General features: G+C 35.3%; 1 protein-coding gene across 2 annotated transcripts in view; it reads right to left on the minus strand.

Annotated features, from left to right (window-relative positions):
- PARG (poly(ADP-ribose) glycohydrolase) overlaps nt 1-22,068 on the minus strand; it is a 127,219-nt gene that overhangs the window by 55,049 nt on the left and 50,102 nt on the right. For both annotated transcript variants that reach the window (XM_077746424.1, XM_077746423.1), the window contains exons 8-11: nt 19,402-19,494; nt 16,336-16,493; nt 7,173-7,252; nt 2,883-2,943 (exon numbers count right to left, since the gene is read on the minus strand). In XM_077746424.1, the coding sequence (XP_077602550.1) occupies nt 2,883-2,943; nt 7,173-7,252; nt 16,336-16,493; nt 19,402-19,494 (392 nt within the window). The remainder of the gene's footprint in view (nt 1-2,882; nt 2,944-7,172; nt 7,253-16,335; nt 16,494-19,401; nt 19,495-22,068) is intronic.

Consider the following 22,068-nt stretch of genomic DNA (forward strand, 5'->3'; position numbering starts at 1 on the left):
ATATATTTTTAAAAGCAATTTAACTGGGGAAGTGCTATTTACTTATTGGGATTTACATTCTTCCTGATTTCAAGGAGTCCAAATACATTTCTGGGGAAGCTCCAGTCCAGAAGACTGACAGCCTTAAACTCAGCAGACAATTCAGTACAGATTCTTAGAGCTTTATTTGCATTAACTCATTTAATCCTCACAACAATCCCATTACTATCTCCTTTTACAGATGGGAAAACAAGACATAGAAACCATTTAAGTACCCTGCCCAAGGCTCACAATTGAAGCAAAACAAAGATTTGAACCCAGCTAACCTAACAGTGGTCCCAACTCTTAACCAGTACACTATATCTTTAGAAAAATTACTTTCTAAATCTCTTGTAGAAAGTAGTGACACAAGTTTGGTTTTAACTTCCTTTTTTTGTTTGTTTTTTGATGCTACTTTCCTAGCCATTTTATGCTAAGGGAGACTATCTATGAGGATACCACTGAAAAGACAAAGCATGATCCAGAAATCTCTAGTTTGTCAGTCAGGACTTCAAAACAAATCTCATCTGTCATTAACTGTTCTCCATGATGGAAGTTGTCAATGTATAGTACAACTCTCAATAAAATTATGGATTTGCTAGCCACTTTTTTAAAAAGCATCCTCCAACTTCCTGATAGGTCTCCCCTTTTGGCCCAAGCAAATCTTTCATACCACTGCACTAGGAATCAAAGACATAGACGACTATGACTCTGTGTTTACGTAAGCCCAGCTAAAGTAGTCACTGATAATTGCTGTGTTAACTATAACATGGCAGAAGCTTGGAAATCAGAAAAACCTCCAACTTCCTGGCTCCCATTTAGCCTCTTGCAGTTGGGAACACCAACAATCCTCGTCTCTTCTTTGTCCTCCCTCTTAAAGTGAATGCATGTTTCTGGTTCTGTGGAATCTGGGAGACTGATTAATTATATTCTCTAACTCACTTAAAAAGCAGCTAAAACAAAAAAAGAGATCAATGAAACCAAAAAAGTTAGAAAAGTTATAAAGTCAAACCATGCCTATCAAAGTTAAGGGGAGTATCTTGATCTTATTTAGGGAAATTTATCTCACTGACAGCAATTTTGCCCATCCTGGTTGGCATTTTGACCTATCCCTTCTCTCCCAAATGGTAATGTCCAAATGGGTGTCCTTTCACATTAGTGCCAAATGAATGTTGTCAGATGAAGAGTTGAGATCTACAGCTGAATTAAAAACGAGTCCTCTGCACTATCTATAATATCTATACCAAAGTGAGATGAACAAAACATCTGTATTCTAACAGAAAAGCTAAGAAAAGCAATCTACTCTGGCCTGGGCAGATAGCAGCAGATTGTTACTTTTAGTTGTAGACACCATATTTTAAGAGGGACCACTGGCCTGAAGTAGATCAAGAACCAATATAAAGGGTTTAGAATCCATATCATATGTGAAACAGAAGAAATGAGTAAGTTTACTGTGTACCTGTGTGCACTGTTAGAGATGGGGGTGGTCAAGAGAGCATTATGATACATGAAGAAGGTTGAATGTTAAAGAAAGTTAGATTTATTTACTGTACCTCCAGAAGGAAGAACCAGGAATGGAAGGGTCAGGGGGATTATTTAGAAGACAGAATTTCTTAGTGAATGAAAGAATTAGATAGTAACATGAGCAGCCAACAATGGGACACACTGAGGTGAAAGAGTGAATTTCCCATCACTGAAACTGTCATCTGTCACAGGCATTATAGAGTTGATTGATATTTTTAGTAGACAGCTAGACCAGATGATTTCTTGGGGGTCCCTTTCATCTCTAATATGCCACGACTCCAAAAAGCTGTACATGTTCTCTTCCTTTCTGGCTCAATTTTGTTTTTGTTTTTTGTCTTCAGGTTGTTTAATCTTTTACCCACTTCTCTCTATTAGTAATCATCTCAGCCATGCAGTCAGCTACTAATGTAAGTTTGTTTTTCTTTCACCTCACAAATACACATCTTTGATGGATAAAAAAACACCACAGGAAAGCCACTTAAGCAGATGTGCTTTATCAAGTTAACCTCCTTAAAAGTGAGTCCATTTCATCACTAACTCCAAAGGAAATAATTTAAAACTATGATAAAAATTATGAGAAAATGAAAATGAGAGGCACTGTTTAACACAAAAGCACATGCAAAATACGCACTTAGTATGTTTGATCGTGTTCTCATGTACAATGGAAAAGGTGATCTACTCCTCTTTATGTGGTAAGGGGACTTTCTCTATACTAGAAAAGTATTAACTAGTTCAGGGCCTTAAGGAACTTACAAATCTGAATGAACTCTGATTATTATTATTCTCAGTTATCTGTAGGTAAATAATAAGGAAAATAATCCCAGTAAATTAGCAGTTTCCACAAAATCTGCATGTGAACAGCCAAACTTCAAAATTCTTGCCACTGAGACAAATTCTACATAATTACTATTTACATTTTAGTTTATTGAAAAACTTTTCCAACATCTTGTCCTCCAGAATGAAAAGCCATAAAATACATATATACTAACCAAAAGAGGAGGTAAGAATGAACATTAAATATTGCTGGTTCTAGTTACTATTAGTGTCTTCACACACAAACTCCTTAATTCTAAATAAAATTTTGTTTCAGAAAAAAACAAACAAACAAACCCAAAACACTAAGGCAAAGAGTAGAAGTCAAAGGCCTGCAGGCCTTGATTCAGAAAGCATGGCCTTTCTAGCAATGACAGCAATCAATGGATCATTTATAATAAGAGACTCCCCTAGCACTAGGGCAATTAAGAAGTTAGGAAACCATTTTTCCTGGGGTTGTGAAATAGAACCCCATGGTAAGAGTCCTTCTAATTCGAGGATTCCCAGATTATTTTTATTACTATTACCTTTCCCACTCTGGAAAATCTTCAAGACTCTGTCTTGTAAATGTCACCAAGCCAGTAGGTTCTACAAAAGCAATAAAAGAAAAACACACCCAAAAGAAGTTTCGATTTTGAAAAGATTATATACATTCAGTAAAAGAATGGATCTAACAATGGTTGTAAAACTAATCTGAAAATACCAAGCTTAGTGTTAGAATACAACAAAAGATTGATTTAAAATAATACCATCCTTACAGGAGAAACTCTTTCTATAATAAATCCTTACTGAAAAACAATACTACACAAACAACAACACAACAGTTGGTACTTACTGGTAAAGTTTTCTAAACTGAATATACTTGTGAAAAATCATTGAAAAAAAAGGTGCATTAATGGGTGTAGCTTATACAATAAAGACAAAACTGAATTTTAACCTTTAAGACTCCTCAAAGAAAGGGCTTGATCCTACACCTAAACACTGGTGAATGTATACACACTTATGCATTTTATAATAAAATAAAATGTCTGTGATTTAAAAAAAAATTGTTGGCATGTCCTTTGGAGTTGACAAGGTTAAATCCAGGGTTTAGATGATATGCAAATACTTTACTTACAAGGCACCTTAGCTAGATGGAGAAATTGCTGTGTTCTAAGAGGTTAGAGAGAAGAAAGATGACATAATTTTCAAGGAGGAATAGACAGAAGGGGATCAAAATGCAGTACACGTTAAAGGAGTATTATCCTTTTCTGTTAAATTTACATTTTTTAAACTAGTGGCAAAAGCAACAAATAAATCACAGGCCAAAAGTAATTTGATTCAAATCAAAGAACAAACTAAAAAGGCCAGGCCACTTCTGTTTTCTTCTGTTTAAAAAAAAAAAAAAAAAAAAAAAAAAAAGAAAAAAAAAAAAAAAAAANCAAGAAAGAAAGCAAGAAAGAAAAAAGCTCTTAAGCAAAGAGATATGTCAGGAACTATTAGTGATAATGGTGGTAGAGGCCCAATGAAAGCTTGACAATCATTTCATTCCTCTGTATGATTCCACATTTCTCTACTCAGTCACAAGCAGTAACAACTCAAAAATCATATGAAGTCATTACCGTAGAAAACAGAATTTTGTTAATATGGGTTATAAAAATATTCTTAAGATTTCCTTAAGTAATTTCTCTAAGGCAAATGGATAGCATATTTAAAACTCATAAGTAGGAGATCAAACAATTCAAACAGCAAAGAAGCAATTCTATTTATAAGAAACTAATGTCAGTATTATCATTCAGCAACTTAGCAGATAAATAATATTAAATTTCCTTCATATATTAAAATCCTTCACATATTAAATGTCTTTCATATATATGAGGAGATCCCAACAGAAATTCATAAATGAATATTGCTAGTAAAGCCAGAAAAAAGGCAGAACATAATTCCTTAGATATAATCAAAATAGAAATAACCTTCAGAGCATTCTTTTTACTTTTCTTTGATAAAAAGGTAACTTTTATGCTAGGTTACTTTGATTAATAAAATACTTCCCTTAATAAAATCACAATATTTGCTGCATATGAATCCTCAATTTTTAAATACTCCATCTATAAGATACTTTATCTAAAACTATATTGAAATTATCTTAGAAAGCCCTTAAAAATCTTTAAACCTCAAGATCCCCATTAAAACATAAAATATAGGGGCACTCGGGTGGCTCAGTTGGTTGAGCATCTGACTCTTGAGACCAGCTCAAGTGTGACCTCGCAGTGGTGAAATTGAGCCCAGATCAGGCTCCATGCTAAGTGTAGAACCTGCTTGGGATTCTTTCTCTCTCTCCCTTTGCCCCTCATGCACACACACACCCTCTCTCTCTCAAAATAAACAAATAAATAAAATATAAACATCTGACAACATTGAAAAGTTGGTCCTGATGGAATTACATTTTCCCAGTTCTAAAAGGCACATGTTTTTCATGTATTAAACTTCTGAAACTGGGATACATCTTTCATAATGGAAGGTATCTAGTATTTGCCATTGGTCTAGATTAAAGTTGAATTTTTCTAGAGAAAATGTACATCTGCTTTTGTAGTCATCTGGGAGCGCCACCAACCTGATTTTGATCTGAATTAAATCCTCTATTGCAGGCTTTTGTGGATAACACTGATAATATGACTCCAGACCCCAAACTTGAGACTTGTGGTTCAAATTCTCAAGGGAGATTTTTTTGTCCTTTCCTTAGCCCGTGCCAAGGTTGACACTTGCAGTTTCTTTGTAGTTCCTTTTTTGCACAGCCAGATAAATTTCTCAACTATCCTTAGACTGAAGGTATAGGCCTTTGGTGTATCAGCTTTGTAAGAGAGGTCTCTTATGACTGCCCATCCTGAGTGTTTTGTCCTTATTAGTGGTACATAACATGACACTTTTTACCATCTACAATGTCCTAGATATGATGAAATACAGTACTTTAAATAGATTTCTATAGGTTCTATTCAGTAGACTTCAGAACTCCTATATAAAGTAATCATTAACTTGTAAACCTCTTTTATTCCACTGAGTATTTCCTCTGTAAGCCTGTAGCTTTACATCCTAAAAACTTGTAACATGTTTCATTATATTTCTACAAAAAAACTAAATTACCATGTACAATGAAAAAGGCAGAAAATGAAATGCCTAATTATAATTTTTCAGCCTAATTCCCAATATTGAAGTTGAAAAAACAAAATTTTAGCTTTTTCCCCTCAAATAAATAAAATCCTAAAACTTAGGCAAGTTAACATCTAGAGAAGACATACATAATATGATTCCAAGGACAGAAAAGTAAACTCTGAATTACTTAGGTATAATAATGGAATTCATTCTATTTAACACAGTAAATTTAGAATAGCAAAAATGTACTCATCTTTCCAACAAACTATTACAAATTCTAATTTGGCTTTATGTCTCATAAACCCAAATAAGCCTTCATTTCCTTTATTATTTTATTCAGTATAACAAATAAAACTAAAAATAAATAAGAAATAGACAACCCTCCAAAGCAGCATGATTTTCTCTTTAAATATCAAAATCCTGATAACTGATTTCTTTCCAAAAATCTGAACAATGTTCAACAGCAACACCTTCAAAATGAAAAAAAATGCCAAGAACAGTATAATGTGAGATTACATACTAAAGGAAGAATATGAGAAAATTGACCTTAAAATGATTCAATGATGTGCTTTAAGATAATCCAACAACCTGAATGGCCAGAACTGAACTCATTTCACTTGACCAGAGGTGACTTGCTCTACATAACAAAAGCAAACTTTGAGATGTTCTGGTTTCTCTTATAAACGACTTGTAGAAAAGGCCACCCACTGATAATAGCTACCATCTGTTAAGTATGTAACTTCTCATTTAATATTTACAACTACCCTACGAGGTAATTATCATTATTCTTTGATTTTACACGTGAAGAAACTGAGGCTTAGAGGTGTTAAGAAACTTGTCTGGGTCACCCAGCTCCCAGGGTAAGAACGGCAATACCAATCTATTATTAGATGGTTGCTACCAGCACTGGTTAGACATCTACCACTACTGCCTCAAGTGTCACAGTAAGTATCCGGGAAAATAAGGTTGTCAAGGTCCAACAGAAAAAGACAAACATGTAAACACTTAGTACAATACTGTTTTATAAGAATTCTACAAACCGTTTAAAGGGGCCACAAAAGAGAGGGATGAGTAAGAAGGCAACAAATAGGCTGTTCTCTGCAAATAAACTAATTGTTAATAGTCAACACTTCTTTAAATAAAGAAGTTGGGGTGCTTGGGTGGCTCAGTCGGTTGAGCATCTGGCTCTTGATTTTGGCTCAGGTCACGATCTCATGGCCCTGGGACTGAGCCCCTTATCATCAGGCTCTGCAATGACAGTGCAGAGTCTGCTTGGGCTTGTCTCTCTTCCTCTTTCTTCCCCTTCCTCAACTGGGCGTGTGCCAGCATTTTCTCTCTCTCTCTCTCTCAAAATAAACTTGGAAGGAAAGAAGGAAAGAAGGACACTCAAAATATATTTTTTTGGTCAATATATTTTCTTTTCAAAATACTAATTTACTGTTTTTAATTCATGAAAATCGATTACAGTATGTTCTACTGTTCTAATTTCAGAGTATATAAAAGTCACACATTCATAGCACATATTTAATGTATATACATATCATATGCCTAAAATCTGGATTATAATATTGAATTATTTGGTCTGGGCAGGAAGGTGTACTTTGAACACAAAATGTTTCTGACCTGTCATTTGATTTGAACTGTCCCCATCAGTGATAAAAATTATATTAAGAATGAAAGAAATTTACTTTTCTCTGTGACTCTTCTAAAATAGCAGAAGAGTGTTTTGAGCTTCTCTGGTTTTCTTGATGAACGTCCTTCAAACAACCTGAAAGAGAGAAAAAATAAAGAAAATAAAAAAGGGTGGTTTAAAATGCCTTAATGAAAAAATAAAAATAAATAAATAAAATGCCTTAATGACTCACAAAAAACTATATCTATATTGCTACTCAGTAAAGGAAGGCAATTCTGTAATGACAGAAAACTGGAAAACTGGATTAAAATGGCATCTGGAGAAGACTAAAATCAACTAGAACTAGGCTTCTTAAAAGTTGTTCAAGTCAGATGGCCCTCTCTAACAACCACATTTCTCCAATCTATCTTTCTCCAGGGAGAAGGCACCATCTGGTCCCCCAAAGTCAATTAGGCCAGTGAGTAAATGCTCATTTTCCCAATGGCAAATATTAATAATTCATAATATTACGAGGTAGTTAAATGATCCAACAAAAATGGTACCTGAAAAAAAATCCAAAGGATTGTGTTCAGGGAGGGAGGGCAGTGGGTGGCGACAACAATGATAAGCAGGTATGACAAAGTATTTGGGTACTGACCAATCTTTGGTAATTAAACAGATATACCCTTTGCATAGTAACCAAAATGGTGCCTACTCATCTAGTTTCCAGCAACGTGGACTTGCACTATTTAATTTAGTTTTCTTTGAATGATGTGGCATTGTTAATGGTAACACATAATGCAATTTATCCTGAGGACAGAAAAGCAGGGCTTTGGAAGCATATGACCTGAATAAGTAGTTCACTAAAGGATTTCAAACACAAAAGCATGCTTTTGGGCATATGATCAAGCTTTCAAAAGGAATTTAAAAATTATAAGGCTATTCTGAGCTATAAATGATGTGTTATTATTTATCTGCCTCTAGTCATATACTCTGGCTTTACAACCAGAAACACTTCAAGTAAAAGTTCACTTTAATAAGTGCCGAAATGGGTGAAATTTTTCATGATTAGGAAAGCAGGCTTATGTAACTATGCAGAGAGGGAAAAGTTAATTCCATGAGAAAATCCTATTGAGCAACTGAAATGAATTAAGAAAAGGGAAGGAAATGTAGATTTCAAATGATCCTGTTTTCAATGATCTGAAATTCTGTACTCAGGGTCAAATTTCTGAGAAAGCAATTTATGTGAATATTTATTTCCTGAAAAGAATACTAACATCAGGAAAGTATTTTAACTAAATTTAAAAGTGAACTGAATCAAAAAATAAAGTACAACAAAATTGAACTGATTTTTAAAAATAGTTTAAGAGTACTTGTATAATTTTTACTCATTTAAAAAAACTTTTCTAAAATGTTTATTACAAATACTATTAAAATCCAGTTGCCTGCTGAAAGAAAGGATCTTTGAGAGTGCAGACTTCAGCTTGGTTTCTTCTGCAATATGTCAACCAGAATAGAGTTTATTTAAATCAAAATGATGGTCAAAATGAAGAAGCCACTTGGCAGTTTAATTAAACATCAAGTATCGAATAAATGTGATTTACTAAATGAATATCTTGGGAACCATTGCAAAATCACTTTCTAGGTTTACTACTTAGTAGAGGGAAACTGTATGAATATAAAGGCAACAACCATCTATTCTTAGAGATGAACTGATGTACTATATAATCCAATTAGAGTAAAAAAGTTCCATTCCATAGAACTGTTGTGTAGTAAGGAGAAAATAGCTGTTGTCCTTAGGAAATAATTCCCCCAAACATAAAAAGTGTCCCTTGCTTCTATTTGTGGTCAGTTGTATTGTAAAATCACATAGAAGTTCATATATTTCATAACCACAATGACAAACTATTTAGTAACTCTAAGAGACTCTTGGGACTACAGATTTATTACCCTAGCAATACTGACTTTCCTGGAAGATTATATGGCAGTTATCACCTACTACAAATGAGTACCATTGTGTTTTTTCTTTCTTAATGTTTATTTATTTTGAGAGAGAGAGCATGAGCAGGGGAAGGACAGAGAGAGAGGGAGACACAGAATCTGAAGCAGGCTCCAGGCTTCAAGCTGTCAGCACAGACAGAGCCTGACATGGGGCTCGAACTTGAAAACCGTGAGATCATGACCTGAGCCAAAGTCAGACATTTAACTGACTGAGCCACCCAGACGCACCAAGCACCATTGTTTATTTTGCAGGTCCTAACCTTATGGGTACAAAACCAAAGAGAATTTCAATGTATTCTGTTTATTTGTTGTTCCAAGCTTAATTTCAAATCACTTTGTAACCAAATATCCGGATGGAACAGGAAGTGCCATGTAAAGTGGGAAGGAACAAGAGACAAGGAGGAGGTAGGAAGTCAGGAAAGAGAAAGTAGGTTTAAAACTCTTGCATGAAGTCTAAAATTCCACAACAGTAAAGTCTGAAAGAACTATACATAGCCACCCAAACAAAATGAATTATCCTGTTATGAAAACAAGTAAAAATGACATAAAAACATAAACAACATGAGTGAAAATCACAAGAATGACGTAATATTTGAGACACAGCATCTAGGGGGAGGAGGATGACAGCGACTGAGAAAGGAGCACGAGAAAGGAAGGAGACAAAAAGATGAGGCTGAGAAGACAGAAAGAGAATGACAGATATGTGGCTAGAGACAGAGGGAAGGAAGAGAGACAGAAATGCACCCAGAGAGACAGGGACTCAGAGAGAATGAAGACCTTCTTATAATAATCAAGCACCAGTAGACTTTTTAACTTCTCAACATCATTTTTTTAGGTTTCCAAGTCCTGGGTGTGTATGTTTGAAGGTCCATTTTGAGCCAGTAGGCATGCATATGAACATGCACATAAACTAGGCCACAATAACTCCTCTACATGTAGGGAGGACATTTTGGCATTTAACTGAGTGGTAATTAGAAAGTAATTAAAAAAGCAAACAGGGGAGCCTGGGTGGCTCAGTTGGTTAAGTGTCTGACTCTTGATCTCAGCTCAGGTCTTGATTTCAGGGTTATGAGTTCAAGCCACACATTGGGCTCCATGCAGGGCATGAAGCCTATTTTTAAAAAGTTAAAATAAAATAAAATAAAATAAGCAAACAGAAAAAGCCAGTCAGGCAACCTCACTTTTGTTATAAATGAAACTTTTTATTTTTAAGGAAATAAGTCAATCAAGTGTCAGATACTTATTAACTGGTTTTTCTTTCTATACATATAAGGAAAATCATAGTTTAATAAAATCTTTCCCTGAATAGAATATTGATAACATTACTGGAATTGGATTCTAGACACACACACACACACACACACACCCATGTGATTTCGAGTTAAGGATTAATCCCATTAGCACACAGTAAATCAAACCCAAAGCACTATAACTTCCACTTTAAAATGGATGCAAATGATAACCTGGAACCCAGCCACAAAGTCATTCTTGGCTTCTCTGTGAAGCACTCTGCCATATGGCCCCAGCAGCACTTTCAATCCAGGGAAGAGGAAGATGTAAAAGCCTCCTGGGCTGACCACTGCTGCAACCCACAATTAATCTCTGACCATCAGTTTCTAAGCAATCTCAGAAGCATCAATGCTAATCACATTGGAAGACTTTATATGAATGTTTAGGCCCTGAAAGGCAAGCAGGGGAAAAGGTCAGGGGTATTTAACATAACTAAGCAGGGCTGGAAGAACACAACAATAAATAAAAACAGGAAGACTTATTCAATTTATTGACATCAGCCTCCTACCACATACTCTTAACCATTTTTCTTATTCAATCAAGTAGCTAGCCGTAGCTCTTGTGAGGCTAAATACACTGACACACACACAACTCCCAACTGCCAGAAACTATAATCATAAATAGCAACTAGGCCAAAAAGAAAACACCACCACAACAAAATGCTACATAATCAGCTTACCAAATGGCTCATCAAATTAGGTACTTGATTTTTCATAAGTCACATGAAAAAGGGGAACTTTTGGTTGTTTTCCATCTCTGGAACACGCTCAGAGCATTTTGCTCAAGAAGCGAGACAATGAAAAGAGCATGGAGTCCAAATGGGAGACAGTGTACAAGTCCCAGTTCTGCTGACAAGTCATTTACTCTCACTGAACCTATTAGTATAGAAGATTCCCTACCTAGAAACTTCTGTAGACAGAATCAAAGTAAGTTGTCAAAAGACAGCATCAATGATCATGTATAGTCATCATTTCTGGGTTTTGCTAGTTTAGGCTTATTAAAAACATACAATCTCAGTGAGAGCCAAATGCTGCCAGGACTCCTTAAAAACAATGTGGAAACTACCACAGTCCTGCCCAGCATTCTGGTGACCAAGAGAACATCCATCAGCCAGAAGACAAGAATATGCCTGGTTTCAAATCTTCAATAGATTAAACTCTCATTTTGTGAAAATACTATTGGGATGCCGTAAGTTTAAATCCCTCATGGTCACTCTGGACTGATGAATGATTTTGGTTCATTTTACAGATCAAGAATTATTTCTAAGGGTAGTTCTAGTTTCTGATTAGCTATGAGTTAAGAAGTATTAATCTGGTTCATTCAAAGGGAGGCTGGATAGCAGAAGACAGGAGACACAGCTTTTAGAAGCCAACTTTATCCTGAGTTTGAATCCCAATTATACCAGTTAACTTGATGAAGTAACCCTACCCTCTCTATGCCTCCATTTCCTCATGGGAAAAATGAGAAAAATAATATGTAGTTTATAAAACTGATGTATCAAGTAAAAAATAACAGCATGGTGACTGACACATAGCAAGTACTTAATTAATATCAGCTATTGTTATTAAGAATCTGGGGCACCTGGGCAGCTCAGTCGGTTAAGCATCCAACTTCAGCTTAGGTCTTGATCTCATGGTTCATGGGTTCAAGCCCCATGTAGAGTTCTGTGCTGACAGTGCAGAGCCTGCTTCAGATTCTCGGTCTCCCTCTCTCTGCCCCTCCCCCACTCACAGTTGCGTATGTGTGCTCTCTCTCTCAAAAATAAATGAACAATAAAAAAAATTATTCTCATGCAAAAAAAAAAAAAATCCAGATACTGCTGAGTAAGCAGAGGTACTGAGACGAAATGGAGCATTACATAATGCCCAGCCAAAAAATCCACTCATTTACATAAGATGTGTATATTGTTCAAATCTATAATCCCTTCATTAAGAAAAGCTCCTCAGCCTCTTTTTCCATCAAGGCCTAACAAGCCTAACACTCAGAGCCAACCAGCTCAGACTTCAGGAAAAATGCCCATCCACAATGAAAAAGATAAACACACCTTTGCCAAGAAGTTCCAGCATTCTCCTGTCAGAAGTTTAGCTGAAAAGCAACGATGCTTTAAAATTAAACCATGAATTAAATTGATATAAATTCTGCTAATAGTGGCAGGAAATGGGATGTCACAAAAGCCAAGGCTTCCCAAGATTTCCTGACTTCTACCTGTCAGCTGTTCCAAACCTGAGGTCCACTTTACTGTTGAGAAAAGGCGGCTGCTAGTGTAGCAGGTGCCCAGCTCTCAGAGGGCCCTGTGGACTTGTGCTTCTTCCACACACTGACTGCACAGTGAGGATGAAAGGGACGTTATGATACTCTGTCTATGGGGTTATAGTTAGGAAGAAACAAGCTACCCACATTAGCTGTTTGGGAAAGGTTCAAAAGATCTGTGGGCTTCCAACGTCAAAATCAAAGTAGAAAAATCATCCACTCTTTTTATTAACTTTGTCTTCTGCTCCATTTCTTTTTTTTTTTTTTTTAATATTTTTTATTTATTTCTAGGAGAGAGAGAGAGACAGCGTGAGCAGGGGAGGGTCAGAGAGAGAGGGAGATTCAGACTCTGAAATAGGCTCCAGGCTCTGAGCTGGCAGTCAGCACAGAGCCCGACACGGGGCTCGAACCCACGAACTGTGAGATCATGACCTAAGCAAAAGTTGGACGCTTAACCGACTAAGCCACCCAGGCGCCCCACTTCTGCTCCATTTCTGATGATTGACTTGTAACTGTTTTTCTTCTGATTATAAAAGTAATATATGCTCATTAAAAATAATTTTTAAATTATAGAAAAGGATGAATAAAAGCATTAAGTGTGTTTATCTCACTACCCAGTGGGAATCACACCTTAATTCATTTTCTTGTCAGTCTACTTTCCATGCTCATACATATACTGATGTGAACAAAGAGGTATATTAACAGATATTTTAACATAATTGAGATCATATTTTATATGTAACTTTTTATTCCTTGTGAAAGCCTACAATTGCTAATTCTAATCATGCTTAACCTTCTGCTCCCTTTCTGTGCTTTTTCTTGTTTTACCTGATGAGGAATGTATATTTGTAGTTATCCACAGAGAGCTTAAAGTCCATAAAGAGGAAAGGGCTATAAACATTTAACCAAGATATAGGACTAACATCATCTGTGAACAGTTTAAATACTAAATTCTTTTTTTCTTTCTAAGTAAACTCTATGCCCAATGTGGGGCTCAAACTCATGACCATGAGATCAAGAATGGTATGCTCTACCAACTGAGCCAGCCAGGTGCCCCTAAATACTGAATTATTTTTTTTAGAAGAAATTTATGTTTTAAAAAATTTTTAATGTTTTTTAAAAATTTATTTCTGAGAGGGGCGCCTGGGTGGCTTAGTCNAAAAAAAAACTGGGGTTGGATAGCAGATAACAGAGCAAAATAAAAAATTCTGGTTAGTAGCAAACTTGGATAAGTAAATGTGGGGTCATGATATTGTTCTTTTTATTTTTTAATATGTTTGAAAACATCCTTAACAGATTTTAAAAGTAACTTTTTTGGAGAAGAGGATCTCTGAAACAACCTTAACTTAGTAAGAGAATGCACAGTTCTTATCTAAAAAATACACTTAAAAGGTGTATAATTAGGTCAAAGAATCAATCTGAGAAAGCTTGTTAACTAAGACATCAAAGGTTTATTTGAGGGACCATCAAGAAACACGCACTAGCTGACTACTCATCCCGTGGAAACAAACTGTAAGTGGCCATGGAAACACTAATTCTAAAGCATTATTAATTAGAGCTACTTCTTACCCAAACCAAAAACCAGAAAAACACAGAACCACAGGATTGGCTGTCGGAATTTTAGATAGAAATTTGTAATTTACAGCATCCCTGGTGATCCTGGAGCTAATCAAACATTTATTCCAAAAAAACAGAGAGACTACTTATTCTATGTTGATCCCTGTTATTAATATAACTAATACTCTTCATGGAAACAGATAATTACATTTCTACAGAATTAAATTTCCATTGTTTACTCACATACAAAATTTGACCATTTCCTTTTCTGTATTAAAAACGAAAACCCACAAGAGATACATAGCCCTTAACTACAAGTGAGTAGAAAAAATTCTTTAATAATATCTCAAGCAAAAAAAAAAATTCTATTTGATAAACAGGTTCTTTACACAATTGCAACTGCAGATACCAATGCTCTGTGTTTTCTCTCAATTCTATCCCAAATGCTAAAGAAATCAAAGCAAAAACTTGAACTAAATATGGCTTAAAAATAAAGTATCTCCTAATTGTTAAGGACAAGATGAAGTTTGAAAAATAAATGACGGTAGACTAAGAATGAAGGATCTAAGTTTTAATCCTAGCACTCTTCTGCTAACCAATTTTTCAAATGTTTCAAATAAATGAAATGAAAATAAATGAAAAATTTGTTTTCATTCACTCAACATGGATTTATTGAAGTCCTACAATGAATGAAATTTAATGAAAGATAAGATCCCTGTCCCCACTGAAAGGATTAAACAAGCAATTATAATGAAGTAGGGTAGGTGTACACTGGGAAAAGTAGAAAACATGAAAGGCACATGCGCAGTTGTGCAAACCTAGGAAGTACCTGGGTGCCTCTCTTTACCCTGTGATTGACTTGTCCTTCACATGTCATTACACCTCTACCCTCACTACATTATCCCAGTTATCAACCTCTCCTCCCAGCTACCAACCTCCCCTTCCTCGTACATTAGGAACAGCCTCTCCAACTGTGTAAACTCACTGTACTATGGCCCCTCTCCACTCAGCACCCACATTGTAGTCAGAACAATCTTTTGAAAATGTAAATCTGATCAGAGGTATCAGCTTCCCCCTCCTCCCATACCAAATCCTTTAATGACTTTCTATTATGTTAGGAGGGCCTCATAGGCACTGTAGGATGGCCTACTGGCTCTCATCTCCTTCTGCAGCCTGTCCTCTCTGTGCAGCAGCTGCACCGGTCTTCTCTCAGGCCCTGGGCATGTCATGTCCTTCTCACCACAGTGTCCCTTTGTACATGCGTACCCCCCCACCCAGAATGTAATCATCTCTCCTTTTCCTTTTGGTAAAAACTCCTACTCACCCTTTGTACTTAGTTCAAAAGTTATTTCCTCAAGAAATAATTTTATTAAACTATACTAAACTATTGTTAAAGTATATTAACCTTTGTTAAACTATATCCTTCTATAATAGAGTATCACAATGCTCTGTACCTCTTTTTTATAGAACAGAGGTACATATAGACCATCGCAGGAATCCATGGGGAATAGCAAACCTATCCTGGCAGGATGAGAGCTATCAGAGACAGTAATACTTGAACTGATGCTTGAAGAAAGAATAAAAGCCTTCTGGGAAGACACAGAAGTCAGGAGCTGGTTTGTTCTTTCTCTTGTAACTTCAAGTTCTTAACACACTATGAAGAATACTGAAATTGCTCACTGTATATTTGAACTAAATGACTAAATACTATTCTCTTAAAACAAACTTAGCTAAAAAGAAAAAACAAAACAACAAACTTAGCTAACGTACTGACTCAAAACTAGGTTAACAACATGTCCCTCACAATTGTTATTTATACGATCAAAGAATTATGGCATAAAATGGGTATTTCTTATTGAGATTTTAAATAAATTCTCTTATACAGATGACATTGTTTTTCATTATTTCCCCATTCCTTTTTAATGTTGATAATGGAGAGTAACTATATAAAAAGATTTTCATTGAACTTTAATTATCTTGCCTGCAAAATGGCAAAAATACCACTTAACTCACTGCATTATAAAGATTAAATTAGATAACTGGACATAAAATGTTTGGTCTATGGCAAATCACTGGACAAATATTAGTTCCTTCCACCCTTCTCTATTTCACTGTTTAAGAGGTGTTCTCTGAAAACATACCGATTGAAGTTAATGTCTGGGTAGCTAGAATACTCGGATTTCATCTTAGCATTTCGCCGTGGAAATGTGCAGAAGAAAGCATTAGCTAAAAGACTGGCAATCTGTTCCTGTGACATTGTGATGGAATGATTCATCTTCTGTTTCAGGAGCGGTATTGGCTGATAGAGGAAACAAAATATACAGACAAGAGGAGCCATAATTAGTTTAGCAATTTCAAAAGCAGAGGCACCAAATTGCATTTGCTAAATTAAGGCAGGAATAATTTCAGGCCACTCTTGAGTCCTTAAATCAGCGACACTGTTGAAGTCAAGGGCAGTCCATCAAGGATGATTGGAAAAGTGTACTTCTTTGACAAACTGCAGATTTCTAATCAATAATGATGATAACGAAGAGAACACAAAACATTACTTATTAGTGGAAAACAAGATTGCTTTAGCAAGTAAGAAATAAATACACATTATCCATGCAATGAAAATTTAAAACAAAAGATGAAATAGAAAAATGCAACATTGAGTGTAGCTATTATAGCATATGTAAATTTTATTCTCACTCAGATTAAATACTGCTGGGCAGAGCAATTTTTCTATTTTAGTCCTAAATAAAATAAATAAGTCTTTTCCATCCAATTCTGAATCACACTTCACTTTGACAATTTCTTTGGGACCTAAATCTAATTTTATTAAAGCAATTAATTGGACATGTGTATACAGACTTATATATAACTTGTAAGAACACAGGCATAATCATTTTAAGTCAAGGAAGACACAGGACATTTTTCCTTCAAATTTTTTATGACTGAAATGTCTTCTAGTTGTACCAAACCCAAATTCACTGATCTTTTCATTTCAGTATAATCCATGGGACCTCAATATTGTGTTCAGTGGGTTTTATTCTACTTAAAATGTTTAAACTATATGTTTTTAAAGATATGATAGTAAAGCCAAAGACCAGGTGCCAGTATACATATCGGCTTTTAAGTTTTAAAATGCTCCAGCATAATATTTAAAGATGCTTTTCCTTCTACCTTTCAATAAGACTAGAACTAAGAATCCTGGATATCTGCAAACCAGCAGACAACTGTCCTGATCATATTTCAGGAATCCAACCAAAAGTGAAATGGAGGAAAGACAGACAAAATAAATCAAAAGTGCAATGATGTAACAACTTTTTTCTAAGTAACAAAAAATGTACATCCATGTAGACTAAGAGTTTGCTAGAAAAAGAAAAGGTTAAATTTATAGTTCAACTATTTCCCTCGTGAAAATACCAAGGTAAACAAACAAGGGAAATCTAAAGAGTTCATTATAGTTTCCAAAAATCTCTCCTTTTAGGCCTTAGCAATTACCATTTTTAAGACCCACCCTATATATTTATTTATATATTAAATATTTATATATATTTACAACTCAGCAATGAGTTTAGAAAAGGTAACAATGTATCAATCATTTAAAGCAAACTGTTACTTAGTTTTAGTTAAAAATAAGCTTTTAGGGGAGCAAGGGTGGCTCATTTGGTTAAGAGTCTAACTCTTGATTTCAGCTCCGGTCATGATCTGTTTGTGGGATTGAGCCTCATGTCTGGCTCTGCACGGACAGCAGCACACAGCCTACTTAAGATTCTATGTTTCCCTTTCTCTCTGCCCTTCTTCCCAGTGTATGCATAAGCACTCTCTAAATAAATAAACATTAAATTTTTTTTATTTAACAATTTTTTTTAACAAAGAACTTTTAACTACTATTTACAAAGTCTTCCATAAAAATGAATTTAAAAATTAATGTTGATATTAGGGTTAATGAATGATAAACACAAACATTCTTAACCCCAAATAACCAAACAGTATGATTTTAAATAGAATAACTGATTTCTGTTTTCTTAGAGGAGAAATCCTGAAAGCTCATACTTGGGGAAAACTAGAGGAAATAATTTTTTTTTTTTTTTTTTTAAAGCAGGCTCCATGCCCAGGCTTGAACTCACAACCCTGAGATTAATTCCTGAGCCAAGACCAAGAGTTGGATGCTTAACCAACTGAGCCACCCAGGCACCCTAGAACATGTAAATCTGATTATCAAATGCTTAGCTAGATAAAAATAAGAGTGGTTTAATATGAACCAAGATTTTTCAAAAAGTTCATGTCCAAAATGCGCTTCCTTTAATTTCCTTTTTATAAATCTTAAATTTACCCTTTAGATTTGGCCTAGAGAATGTTAATGTGATAAATCATTAAATAACAACAAATGCAGTTCAATTTGCCAAAGATATACTTAGTGTTTTTTTTCTTTTTTAAAATTTTTTTAAATGTTTATTTTTGAGAGAGAGAGAGAGACAGAGTGCAAAGGAGGGACAGAGAGAGAGGGAGACACAGAATCTGAAGCAGGCTCCAGGCTCTGAGCTGTCAGCTCAGAGCCTGATACGGGGCTCGAACCCGCAAACCGCCACATCATAACCTGAGCCAGAGTCAGACACTTAACCAACTGTGCCACCCAGGTGCCCAGCTCATGGTGCTTTCTTAACTTTTAAAAATAAAAGAAAGAATCTGGTATTAATCAAGAGTCAGTTAGGTGTCTGACTCTTCATTTCATCTCAAGTCCCGATCTCACAGTTTGTGACTGGAGCCCTGTGTTGGACTCTGCGCGGACAGCACAGAACCTGCTTGGGATTCTGTCTCTCCTCCTCACTCTGCCCCTCCCCTGCTCACTAGCTTTCTGTCTCTCTCTCAAAATAAATAAACTTGAAATGTTCTAAATCCATTAGTATGTTTTGGGATAATGACTTTTTTTTAAGTTAGAGGCTGTTTAAACAAAAAGAGAAAGAATAGGAAGTCTAAGTAAGCAAACTTCAACAATGTAAACTGAAGCTCAGAAATTGAATGCTACATTTTTAATGTCTTTTTGCAGCATTCCATCTAGCCTCTAACCTTTTCTTCAGTATAGCAAAATCCTCATACTCTTTGGCAAAAACTGTTTCCCATCTCTCTCTTCTCTCTCTTTGACCTGACCATTAGAGTTTAAAAGAAATTTAGTTGTGAGTCTCAAGAAAGCTACTGAGGAGGAAGTTATTTCTACTAACCTGGGTGCAAATATTTGGCAGACAGAGTGCAATTTTCACCATATCAGGCAAAATTGACTGATATAAATGTTGAGCTTCTGCTTCTTCAAGTACCTGAAAACCAATAAAATATTGTAGTGAATAATAACCAATGAACAGATGTTTATTTTGAAATTAAACTACATGCCTGCTTTTCACAGGATCTCATAAGGTACATTATCAGTATCATTAAACACATTAAGCACCATTATGGGCACTAAGGTGAATTCCGAGGAACTTACAAATTCATTTTCAAATATATGTAATTTACCTCGATAACCTCTGAAAACTAAGTATCCTAAATATCAAATATCTCTCATATCAACATGTACAATTAAATAAAAACACTTACAAATAAAAAACAGTACATTCTGCCCTTGGTTACAATTAAAAACTGCTAGACCACTAAGGATTCTCTCAGAAACCTCAAGAACACATCTAGCTTCAATAGTCTATAACTTAAAAGAAATCACCATAAAAGCTATACCAATTATTTCAGAACACAGTATTATTTTACAAATCTAACCTACTGGGTAGTAAACAATGAGGTTTCTGATGACCTTAGAATTTTCCTTTTCTAGGCACCCTTGGGAAGTTAAAACCATAATTTCCATATCATAATGTAAAGCATAACAGAGAAAACATTCACAGCCCATTTCTACTTTTATAATTTCCCATCTCTACAGGCTTTAGAAATTAGGTCTTTTAATCTAATTTCTCTCTAAAAAGTCGGGGCATGTCTTTAAAAGTACTAAAAATGACAATTCTGTTAATTTGGAAATTAACCAATTTGGAATTAACCAACTAACCATTTGGAAATTAACTAATTTGCTAACAGGCAAGATTAAAGTAAAATTTATCTACTTAAAATTACATTTGAACTAAAGGAAGTCTCACTTATTATCTAGTCGGATTCTGTCATTATTACAGAGAAAAGAAAACTGAGGCCAAGGAGGTTACCTGATTATCCTAGTTTGAGATTGTCAATTAGTAATTAAATCAAAACTAGAACGCAAGTGTTCTCACCTCTACTCCACTGCTCTCCTCACTTTTTTCTGTGACCATGGGATTACCAAGAATAGACTCTTCACAAATCTAGATTTTCTTTACTATAAACTAGAATAAAGGACTATCTATTTGTCTATCTGCAGCTGCACAAGGTATGTGTGTAAATAGAAAAAGTAACAATTTACTTTACTCTGGTTTCACAGGGAATTTCTAACACTAAGAATTTTCGTCATACCAATGCTCTAAAACTCAACCTGCAGTTACCTCCCTCTTTAAATTGGGACAGTGGAAAAACTAATATTCAGAATGAACAGAAAGATATTTACAATTCAGTAAATTTGGAATTCAATTAATCACAGATATATAAAAAACTAAGTGAATAACACAAGACAATTATTAATTCTGGGGAAAACAAAAAGTTATGCAAGTAGAAAAGCAATCATATCAATTTTAACTAAAATGATTTTAACTGAAATCGATTTTAACTGTAGTAGGAAATGGGAAGTAGAAATAACGCTTATGTTAATGGTGAAGGGGAAGTGAATGATAGCTAAATCCTAATCCTCTATAATGGGAAGTTAACACACTACTTTTTAAAAGGTAGAGTTTGAAGTGGTTAAATGGTTGCCTCTTCATTATAAGCCTCTTTAATTGTAATAAATACAAAAACTAAATTGAAAAAAATACACTTATGAGAAGTCATTCTCCTATTTTAGAGGTGCACATTAAAGATACTTGCTTTCCTTTGCCTGAAAATGCAGAAAACATTAACACATTTGTTTAAAAATTCACTTTTTGGGGGGCGCCTGGGTGGCTTAGTCGGTTAAGCGTCCGACTTTCGCTTAGGTCATGATCTCGCGGTTCGTGGGTTCGAGCCCCGCGTCAGGCTCTGTGCTGACTGCCAGCTCAGAGCCTGGAGCCTGTTTCAGTCTGTGACTCCCTCTCTCTCTCTGACCCTCCCCTGCTCACGCTGTCTCTCTCTCTCTCTCCTAGAAATAAATAAAACATTTAAAAAAAAAAATTCACTTTTTGGGGCACCTGGGTGGCTCAGTCGGTTAAGCGTCCGACTTCAGCTCAGGTCATGATCTCGCGGTTCGTGGGTTCGAGCCCCGCGTCGGGCTCTGTGCTGACAGCTCAGAGCCTGGAGCCTGTTTCGTTTCTGTGTCTCCCTCTCTCTCTGACCCTCCTGTGCTCGTGCTGTCTCTATCTCTCTCTCAAAAATAAATATTTTTTTAAAAATTCCCTTTTTGTACTTATAATTCATCCTTTTGCTTTTTAAAACATATTTTGAAATAATTATGGATTCAGAGGAAGTTGCAAAAATAGTATAGAGATGTCCAGTTTACCCTTGACCCGGTTTCCCTTAATGGTTATATTTTACATAACTATAACAATATATCAAAAAACAGAAATTAATACTGGTACAGTGTGTATCATTCTTTGCTATTTTTTTAATCACATGTACATCTGTGTAGCCAACACCAAAATCAAGATCTAAAACTTTTTCATTACAATCTCTTTCTCCTGCTACCCATTTAGTCACCCCCCCTTCCTCCAACCATTCCAAAGCCCTACCAATCACTAAATCTGTTTTCTATCTCTATCATTCTGACATGTTATATAAATGGAATCAAATAGTGT

This window comes from Crocuta crocuta, unplaced genomic scaffold (genome assembly GCF_008692635.1).
Source record: "Crocuta crocuta isolate KB4526 unplaced genomic scaffold, BGI_CrCroc_1.0 scaffold28, whole genome shotgun sequence".
NCBI lineage: Eukaryota > Metazoa > Chordata > Mammalia > Carnivora > Hyaenidae > Crocuta > Crocuta crocuta.